The 10,475-nt window shown below is 45.1% G+C and overlaps 1 protein-coding gene across 3 annotated transcripts; it reads right to left on the reverse strand.

The window, feature by feature from the left end:
- Positions 1-1,084: 1,084 nt before the first annotated feature.
- Positions 1,085-10,094, reverse strand: PPIL6 (peptidylprolyl isomerase like 6). Of its 3 annotated transcripts, XM_042862267.1 has the most exons (8): positions 10,008-10,094; positions 9,382-9,477; positions 6,914-7,102; positions 5,699-5,761; positions 5,407-5,554; positions 4,301-4,354; positions 2,511-2,646; positions 1,085-1,296 (listed from the first exon to the last, which is right to left on the reverse strand). In XM_042862267.1, the coding sequence occupies exons 1-8, from the start codon at positions 10,092-10,094 to the stop codon at positions 1,185-1,187; spliced, it is 885 nt and encodes a 294-aa protein (XP_042718201.1). In that variant the 3' UTR covers positions 1,085-1,184. The 3 variants fall into 3 exon arrangements, with proteins under 3 accessions (XP_042718201.1, XP_042718203.1, XP_042718202.1); XM_042862269.1 differs by lacking the exon at positions 9,382-9,477; XM_042862268.1 differs by lacking the exon at positions 5,699-5,761.
- Positions 10,095-10,475: the final 381 nt, after the last annotated feature.

The following is a 10,475-nucleotide window of genomic DNA, read 5'->3' on the forward strand; positions in this document are numbered from 1 at the left end:
AAGCAATTTGTTAAATTCATCCCCATTTAGCAAAGAAGCATCAGAATGCTGCTTTTCCTGAAATCTCATCTTAAGCTCAGACAAAAAATGGGTTTCTCCTCATACTTTGCTAATTCCACCTCTCCCAACTTGGATGGCCTCGTTTTGCAGATTTGAACAGCTCACACAGAGAGCTCAGTGCAGGAGCAAAGGTCGCTCCCCCTGGCACAGTGTCTGTGTGGTGCTGGAAATGCAGGCTGGAGATCACTAAGCTGACCGTGTCTGCACAGCCCTGACACAGCTCTCAGAGTTGCTGTTCTTTCCTACGAGCTTCCTGTAGCACTTCCTTGTGGCCTCTCTCCAGGCTGCATTTTCATTTTCTTTTAGTGCTTCTTTGCCATTCCTTGCTGAGACCACCAGCACCCAGGCTCTGCACAGATCTTCAGAGACATCTTGCATGTATGAGATCATCAACACCAGCAATCAGTTGTGTATTACATATTTTCATCCACAGGTAACCTTAAAATTTCCTTCTGTGCAGTAAATTTATAAACAAGATTTTACTCTGGTTTAGTGACAATAATGACTTTAATCAAAAATAATCACTTGAAATTTACACCTGTTTTAACATTTCTCATTTTTGCCTGAAGTAGCTCAGCCTGATTTCAAAGGTATTTATTTTAGCTCACAGCAGTCGCTGCAGGGTCAAATGTCTGGCATTCAGAGATACCTCAGTCCTGCAAACACTTTTTTCTGCCTTTCTCTGATATATCTGAGTTACAGCATGTAGGCTACACTTCAAGTCAGAGCTGTGCTGGGCAGTGGTGCCCTGAGCTGCACTTTGTGCTGTGTGGAGGTTGGTGGTAGAGCCAGAATTTAGCCAAGATTGGTTGGCTTTATCCCTCTGCGAGTGTTCCAGCAGTATTGTGTCTGCCTGTCACTATATAATCATACTAAGCTATTATCCAGAAACTGTAGACTGGCAGAAGTCTTTTTCTATACTTTATGTTCACATTTTTTTTCTGTATACTCATATAAAAGTGCTCTTAACAGCCTACAAACACTTTTTAAACTGAGTCAAAATGACGATTCCAACACATTCACATTTGCGAGAAGTGTTTATTTTATCTTACATGAAAGCCGTTGAGGTCTGTAAAAAGCTGAGCAGAAATCAGTGCTCTACCTTGCTGCAAACCAGTTGGTGATCATGGCTGGAAAGTCCCACACTTCGTAACTTTGCAGGCCACTCTGGGCCTTTCATTATACGTTGGTACAGTTTCCAGTTGCTGGAGAACCTCTGTGCCCTCAATCAGTTGCCTGCAGTAGGGAGGAATAGCAGCTTTGATCCACCTTTGCTGCTTGAGCAGTATCCCCTGTCCCTGAAGCCAGCTCTGCAACCACCATAACAAAGCCAGGCGGGCTCTGCTCTTTATTCTTCACAATGGGGTAAAAAACACCATTGGTTCTTGATTAAATAGTTGCTGTTTAGCTTTTTAGGGGATATGAAAATACTGAGTTATGGCAGTTACATTTATTTAAAGAAACAAGTCTTGTACCAGCTATGAATGGCCATTAATTTTGAGGAGAAAGAAGTAAAAAACTATGTTATCAGAAGTGACAGTTATTGGAAGTGTTTCCCTGAGAAATACCTTTCATTTCCTCCCTTTGCAATGCCAACCTGAATCCTTGAAAACAGTCCAACATTCTGCAATCTTTACAGTTTTCAAGATCTTTCGAAAAAGGCTTAGGTAATTAAAAGCACAAATTATCTGAACTTTTCCTCTGTTTTGAAAGTGAGATGGCTACAAGAGAAAATGTTTTCCAGTTTTTCTATATGTTAATTAAGAGCTTGTCCTGCAAAGATTAGCCTCGTAACAGAGGTCAATTGTGCTCAAGGATCCTGCACCTTCCAGATTACACAGCTGGTGGCAAGGCAGGAATTGAAGGTAAACACCATGGGTTGGAAATCTATCTAGCCAGCCACCAACCTGGCTTGTTCACTGTAGCTTAGGCAGTCATGCTTTTCATGTCCTTCCAAAATACTATCTGTAACAGCGACATGAAAGCAGCACAGCAGATTTCTCTTTCTGAAGCAAACTGCACAGAGCAATGATCATCCTCATTACATTTATGAAAAGCTGAAAATCCCAACAGAGCCAGCCCTGCATTAATTTACTGAGATAGACATTCACTAAAACAATTTATCTTGGCCACGAGGGCTGAGCAGAAACTAGAGGCTTTGCTCCAAGCCCATTAGGACACACCTTCAGCTGACACCAAGCTATGCAAGCACCTCTTTGCAGCCTTTGTCCTTGAGAGATTCCAGCAGCTCTCTTAGCTTTGCCATTGGGTTTTCCAGCTTGATTAAGCCAGGCCAGGGCAAATAAATGGAAAAAAGGGTGTCACTAGACACATCAAATGTGACTTATCCATCCTCTCCCTGGCCAGAGATATCCATGTTGCAGTTGCCATGTCCTGCAGAGCTAGGGTAACCTATGTGCTGCAGCAGATGCAAGCTTGTGCATACATACCCAAAAGCCACACATTTTTTGTCCAGGTAGGGAACTGGCTGGAGCGTGATGTAGAACTGGGAGCCATTGCTGTGGCGGCCCTTGTTAGCCATCCCAAGGACTCCTCTTCCCTTGTGAGGGATGGCAAAGTTTTCATCTGGGAAAAGAGTTCAGGGATAAAAGGCAGAATCTGTACTGCTTTCTCTGTTCCTCTTTGCTTCCAGCTCCCATAACCTCCCATGTCTTTCTTTCCCACTCGCCCTTTTCCTTTTTCTACAAAGGTCCCTCATCAAGTCAAGTGTTAGTAAAGTCTGGTATGAACCAGTGTCCTTCCTTGAAGCATCTTCCCACTAATATTCAGTTCTCAAGCAGGCAAAGAAGCCAATTAAAATATTTGGATTTTATCACTTTTAAAAATAATTTTTACCCTTTCTCCGAAGCTGTTTCATAAAAACGGTAATTAAATGTTAACTGAATTGTTACTCCCTGACTGCTGACTTGTGGTTTGCAAAACATCTTCAGCAGTCTAATTTTGGATTAGAATGCTTTGTGCTATGACACGGCTCTCCTGTCCAAGTGATTCTCTGTAATTACCTCAGTACTTTGAGCTTGTCACAGTAAAATGTAGCTGCGTCCCATTAATTTCAGCAGGCATTGCAATGAATGGAGGCGTGCCAGCCACCCAGTTTTGCAGAAAAGTTTCACCATCTGACAGAGGCATCTGTCACTGCTTGCATATATCAAAGATATTTGTCCTCTGCCCTCTGTGTAAATAGTTTGGCAGGAAGAACTCGGAAAGCAATCTAAGCCTTAAAATAGGCATACCCAAGTGAACACCTTGCTAGGGGATGAAAAGCAATGTGCAGCTTTTAAAGAAAAAGGAGAAGAACCAGAGCCCTGGGCAGCAGAGCTCAAACCTGCCTGGCTACTCAATTCCAGCCTGCTTTGGCTTGGTCCCATAGCCTCGAGGTGGAAGCGAGCTCTTCGCTGCCTTTGAAAATAAAGTTTTCAGCGACACTTGGCACTTCTGATCTCACTGCTGGCTGCTGCCCAGCCTGCTCAAGTGTAACATTGGTAGTGACGCTGTCAGTAAGAAAGCTTTTACATAAGAGAACATAAATCAGTTTCAGAAGCGCTGTAGCTGACCTAAAATGTCTTTATGGGTAGCATTTAATCCAAACAGAATATCCCAAATGTCTATGTCAATTACATGGATTATTTTTCTTAAATATTGCATGTAATAATGTTCTTTTTTCCTTATATCTAATTACTTCCTATCAGCAGGGGGAACATTTATTGTTAAATTTGCTCACACCTGTCATTTCCCAACCTTCACATCCTTATAGGCATTCTACATTCAGTTGGATTCAGAAGTAATTCACATTTGGACCTGCAGAACTGATAGTGGCAATGCATGTGGTGTGCACGAGCCTTAAAAGCTGCCTGAGATCCAGGAAATCTGGAGTTAAAGCCAACTCACTTCCATTACTTTAAACATATTTAAGCAAAAGGTATCAGCTGCCTGGAGATCTGCAGCTAATTCACTTCTGTGTGAGCGTTTGCAGTTTGAAGCAGGCAGGCAGGTGACCCTCTGCCCTGATTTTGGTGGGGAAAAGGACTGGTGGAGCTGAGCATCCAGTGCAGGGACCAAGACAGCAAGTCAGTTCTTAAGCCAAAATCTCACTGAAAAACAAACCATTTCCTCTAGGGAAACAAAGGGAAATCTTCAGGTTATTCTGTAAGATCAGATAAACAGCTTGATTTTTGTTGAAATTTGACATTTGTGCAGTGAGGTTATTTAGAGAACATACCTTCAAATGTGGGACCATAAATTGACTCTCCTCCATCTCCTTTCCCAGTTATGTCTGTTGGGTAGACATGGAGTAACAATCAGAGGTCAGGTGGATCACGGGCATAGCTCAAGGTTATCATAATGGCTCCAGCAGAGCTTGGAGACATGAGTTGCCCATCTTCCAGGGGAGCCAAAATTACTCTTTTAATACCAACATTTTAACAGACTTTTTGGGAGAACTTTTTATGGATCACTGCATCAGCCAAGGTAGGGGCAGGCTGGGAGAAGGGCATCGGTTGCAGTTAGAGCAAGGAAGGGGGAAAACGCAGCTATGATGTTATGGCAGATTAATACTGCTAACTTGCCTGAGAAAAATGATTTGGTAAAAGAGAAATGGAAAAAGATTTCTGATGGGCAAGGTAATAATTTTAGGTTGCTTTGTGGACTACATAGATAGCTGCTTAGACATTCTTGGACTTTTAAAGTTCATCTTCAAAGTATAACCTAAAAATGGATTTGAGCAGTCCCACTTGGAGTAGCAGGGCAAATGTGGGTAAGAAATACAGGTAGGTAAGACAGATGATTGCCAAACGGGAGTGAGTAATGAAGGCAATCTGATACAGCTCTGTATCTTGTCCTCTCTCAGGGTGTCAGACAGCCTCTGTTATGAGATCTTCATAGTGCCTTTCTCCTCTGTACGCAGTGCCTGACTCCAGGCATGGCTCTGCTGCTCAAGCAGCTCACCAGCATGTCTGGCATGGCTCTGAGACTTGACTAAGTGCCTTCATAAGTTAATCTCTCAATAAAACAAGTAATATGTTTTCCTGTGGCTATTCCTAGTGTTTTAACGTTTTCATTTAGTTTTCTAAGTACTTAGTGAAAGATCTTTTGAAGAAGTGTTGAATCATAAAAAGAACAAGTTATCTATACATTTCCTCTATTTAGAGAGTGAGATGGCTAAAGGAGAAAATACTTTCCAGTTTTCATATGTATTAAAATCTTATCCTGCTCTTAATAAGACATTAGCTTTAGTTCGGTTACATCTGCTTGGACTATAACCCATGCTGGTCATCCTGTCCCAGTTCTGCTGTGACCCAAATTTACTCAGGACATTTGGAAATGCACCTCCTCCTTGGATCCACACGGGTTTTACAAACCGATGAAAACAGGAATTTTTGTAAGTGAGCTCTTGACCACTGCTGGCAGACATCACTCCTCCTTCGCACAGAACACGGAAATTCTCACAGGTTTTGGGGCATACATCAGAAAAGAGCTGTAAAATGAGTATGAGAGAAAAAATATGAAATTCATAACTGACATCAGCTGTCCAGATTTCAGCCTCCTTTCCCTCAGGAAGTGAAAACCCAATGTTTGGTATCTTTACTCTTTGCTTTTGCTGTTCTACTCAGCCACTTACCTCAAACAGAAGTGTCCCAATGGGCTGCTCCTCAATGGTTATGTCCAAATACACAAACATGTGCTGTTTGAGCCAGAAAAACAAATCCAGTGAGGTGAAGGCCAACTTTCAGTGCAGCCCTTCCTTTCTAACACAGGTCAATGCCAGCAGCTCAGTGTGAGCCATCTCAGCATGTCTGCGGGATGGTCAGCACAGAACCATATTCCTATTGCTTTGTTTAAACAAACAGAGGCAAAGGATGTTTCACTCTTCTGGGCAGAAATAATCCTGCAGTGTTAGAGCCATCTTCACCCTGTACTTGTTTGTGTGCCTGTTGTGGCCCATATCACAGAATCACAGAATCACAGAATCGCAAGGTTGGAAACGACCTACAAGATCATCTAGTCCAACCACCCTCCCATTCCTATTAGTACCAGAAGCTACTAAACCACATCTCGTAGCTCCTCATCCAGGCGCCTCTTGAACACTGCCAGGGATGGCGACTCCACCACCTCCCTGGGCAGGATATGATATGGGCAGGATAAGTGAATTAGCAAGAACAGCCATCACCCCACCAAGAGGGACAGTTCTTGATCACTGCCCTTAATTCTCAAATCCACATGGAATCATTGTGATATTTGCTGTGCTTCAACTGAGTACTGTGTTTTATCTGGAGTACAATGTCCACTTCTGGGCTTCCCAGTTGAAGAAGGCTGGGAACTTCTAGAGAGAGTCCAGTGGAGGGCCACAAAGATGATAAGGGATCTGGAGCATCTCATTTATGTAGAAAAGCTGAGAGACATGAGACTCTTCAGCCTGGAGAAAAGAAGACTGAGGGAGGATCTTATCAATGCTTGTAAATATCTAAAGGGCAGGAGTCAAGTGGATGGGTCTGGGCTCTTTTTGGTGGTACACAGTGACAGGACAAGGGACAACAGGCACAAACTGGAACTTTCAGAAGTTTCCATGAACGTGAGGAAAAACTTCTTTACTGTGAGAGTGACAGAGCACTGGAGCAGGCTGCCCAGAAAGGCTGTGGAGTCTCCTTCTCCGGAGATGTTCAAGACCCACCTGGACACTTTCCTGGGGAACCTACTGTAGGGAACCTGCTTTTAGCAGGGAGTTGTACTCAGTGATCTCCACAGGTATCTTCCAACCCCTACGATTCTGAGATTCTGTGATAATGCACTCAGTTGGTTAACACACCTTGCACTCTTGTAAAACCACGTTACTTGCCTGGCTGCTCTTCAGGTGTTTGGTGTAGAAATCCTCCGTGATTGCTTGGTAAAGGGCCTCAGGCTTAAAATCGCGGTAGCCCCATTTGCAGTAGGCCCACTTGAGCAACTCCTTCTCATCGCCCAGCAGCCTTCCATTAACAAAGCACATCACACAGGAGGCATATCCCCACACCTCGCCTCTCAGCTCCTGCATGGAAGAGGGAGAGCACAGAGCCTCAAGGGGTTATTTTCACATTTAGTAAAGATGCAATTGGTAGTGCTGTACAAACAAGGTAAAGTGCCCTGTGGTATTTTTGTGCTTCTCCTACTTTTGAACTCATAAAACTTGCCAACCCAGAGAATCTGCAGCGGTTTTGGTGAGGTGTGCTGGAAGGGAAAGCTGGCACGGCAGCTGGGCAACTGAGGCAAGGAGTAAAGCAAGGAGTAGCTGAGATCTCTTGGTTTGTTTGGCCCAGAGCAGAAGACATGGAGGGGAGGCCAAATGGTGGCCTACAACTTCTCACAGGGAGTGGAGGGGCACTGCTAAGCTGTTAGAATCATAGTATGACCAAGGTTGGAAAAGACCTCAAGGATCATCCAGTCCAACCATACACCTACCACCAATATTTCTCCACTCAAAAATGTCCTTTAGTACAACATCTAAAAATGTCTTGAACACCTCCAGGGATGGTGACCCTGGGCAGCCCTTTCCATCACCTGACAGCTCTTTTGGAGAATTTTTTCCTAATATCCATCCTGAACTTCCCCTGGCTCAACTTGAGGCCGTTCCCTCTTGTCCTATCACTAGCTATGTGGGAGAAGAGGCCAACTCCCACCTCACCACAGCCTCCTTTCAGGGAGCTGTAGAAAGCAATAAAGTCTTTCCCTGAGCCTCCTCATCATCGGACTGAACAATCCCAATTCCCTCAGCTGTTCCTTATAAGACTTGTGCTACAGACCTCTCACCAGCTTCATTGCCCTTCTCTGGACATGCTCCAGGACCTCAGTGTCTTTCTTGTAATGAGGGGCCCAGAACTGAACACAGTAATCGAAGTGCAGCCTCACCAGAGCTGAGTACAGAGGGACAGTCCCCTTCCTGCTGGCAAAACTATTTCTGATACAAGCCAGGATGCCATTGGCCTTCTCAGCCACCTGGGCACACTGCTGGCTCATGTTCAGCCATGCATCGACCAACAGCCCCAGGTCCACTTTCTCCTCACAGTCTTCCAGCCACTCTGCCCCAAGCCTGTAGCGTTAATCAGGGTTGTTGTGGCCAAAGTGCAGAACCCAGCACTTGGTCTTTTTGAACTTCATCCCACTGGCCTAAGCCCAGTGATCCAGCCTGTCCAGGCTCTGAAGGGCCTTTCTACCCTCAGGCAGATGACGCTTCCTCCCAGCTTGGTGTTATCTGCAAACTTAAACTGAGGGCGCACTCAGCTTCTCCAACAGAATACTGTGGCAGACAGTATCAAAGGCTTTGCTGAAGTCTAGGTAAACTATGTCAGCAGCCTTTCCCTCATCCACCAGGTGGGTCACTCAATCACAGAAGTAGAGAAGGAGATCAGGCTGGTCAAGCAAGATCTGCCTTTTGTGAACCCATGCTGGCTGGGCCTGATCCCCCAGTTGTCCCACACATACTGCGTGATCTTGCTCAAGATGATCTGCTCCATAGCCTTTCCTGGTACTGAGGTCAGGCTGACAGGCCTATAGTTCCGTGGATCCTCCTTATGACCCTTCTTGCAGATAGGAGTCACATTGGCAAGCCTCCGATCCTCTGGGATCTCTCTGTCTGACCAAGAATGCTGACAGATGGTAGAAAGCTGCTTGGGAATCACTCCACCAGAGGGAGGAGTAGTAGGTCTCTAACTGTTTCCACCTGAATCGAGGGTGGTTTATTCTGCCCCCCATCCCAGACTTCCAGGTCAGGAGGTAGAGTATCCTGAGGATAACTGGTCTGACTTTTAAAGACAGATCTAAAGAAGGCATTGAGAACCTCAGCCTTTTTCTTATCCTCAGTGGTCACGTTCCCTGCCACATCCAGTAGAAGACAGATTTTCTCTCCTTAGCCCTCATCTTACCGTTAATATATTTGTAAAAAAGGTTTTTGTTCTTTTACTACAGTGGCCAGGTTGAATTTAAGCTGGACTTTTACCTTTCTAGGGACAAGACCTAAGAAAACGGCATGGAGCTGCATTAGGGCAGAGTCATGCTGGGTGTTAGGAAGAGCTTCTTCATGAGAAGGTGATCAGGCACAGAACATGCTGCCAGGCTACCCAGGCTGGTCATAACGCTGAGCTTGCTGGAGCTGAAGAATCTCCTGCACAGCATGCTCAGACATATATTTTCATTTTTAGGGAGTCCTGTGTGGAGCCAGAAGTTGGACTTAATGATCCATACAGTCCCTTCCAACTCAGGATATTCTATTACTCATAAGCCAAGATCTACTTAATTATAGACATGCAGCTATCTAATAGTTGTAAGAGTTACCTTCTTTTTCTTCTGTAAATATTCATTCCATGCAAATTCTAATAAAGGATGTACTACAGGATCTGCAAACTTGCTTGGAAACTTCAGCTTCAGCGCCTAGATATACCAAATGTGGAAAAACGGATTGCTTACAAGCAGTATAATAGCTCCACCCATCCATCCTATCCATGCTTGCACTTCCCTAATTAATTACAACCTAAGCCAAATCCTCAGTAAGTCCAATGATTGCATTACACCCATCCTGCACTGGCGTAATTCCTGGCACCTGCAGAAGCACAAACTGCTCTGAACACCTGCTCACAAATGTTGTGGGAGATTTTGTAAAAATGTCTGCTTCACAAATATGAATTACACTCTCCTCCTATGCCACATGAGATAGTTGCAAGCAGCAAGACATTCAAAGATATCTGAGCGTCATCAGCATGCATTTTAACAGCTGCAGTCCTGTAGGTGACTGAGCCCAGGGGCGAGGATGTGGGACAAGGCAGGACTTCATTGTGCATGGCTCTACTGTGTGTTATGTGGGACTGTTCAGCTATACCCAGCTCCGTGGAGCATCCCTGGGGCTTCCAGGCCCTCCCACCCCAATTCCATTCATTCCAATACTCCCCACTGCTCCCAGTTACCTCTGCTGTGCACTTGGCTACGTGGAAAGCTGGGTCCTGGAGCAAGCCGGTCACCTCCACCACCAAGGGCAGCCACTCACCATCCATAGCAACTCTTTGTCAACAGGGCCCAGCACCATGGCAACACAGCAAGGAGGAGGGGAAAGGAGGGTGGAAAGGGAAGGGGGTGGGGGGGCAGAGCCTGCCTGCAGCACGCATACATCCTGTAGAACTCTACAGAAAGTTAGGGAATGCCCAATTTCTCTTTTTACTGAGGAGAAAGAAAAAGTGGATGACATGCAACACATGCTTACAGAACTGCAGGAGCTGGCACCCAGATCTTGTTACTGATCCCCTGAGTGCTGCAGCATTTAAAGGATTGTCCTGGGATGAGAATCCTGATCCTGACAGTGGCTGACAGCAGATGCCCAGCAAAAGGTGCACGGGGGAGCAAACACAGCACTGCTGCTTCCCCATTGCCCTCCCAGC

Source organism: Lagopus leucura, unplaced genomic scaffold (genome assembly GCF_019238085.1).
Source record: "Lagopus leucura isolate 7727_CA_CO unplaced genomic scaffold, USGS_WTPT01 Super-Scaffold_73, whole genome shotgun sequence".
Classification (NCBI taxonomy): domain Eukaryota; kingdom Metazoa; phylum Chordata; class Aves; order Galliformes; family Phasianidae; genus Lagopus; species Lagopus leucura.

Excerpts from the sequence above, each read along its gene's own strand:
- PPIL6 (XM_042862267.1), bottom strand. The coding sequence starts at position 10,094 with ATGGATGGTGAGTGGCTGCCCTTGGTGGTGGAGGTGACCGGCTTGCTC. Across the intron at positions 7,103-9,381 it reads ATTTACAGAAGAAAAAGAAG|GAGCTGAGAGGCGAGGTGTG; the intron begins GTAACTCTTACA and ends TCTTCCATGCAG. Across the intron at positions 5,555-5,698 it reads TTGGGACACTTCTGTTTGAG|CTCTTTTCTGATGTATGCCC; the intron begins GTAAGTGGCTGA and ends CTCATTTTACAG.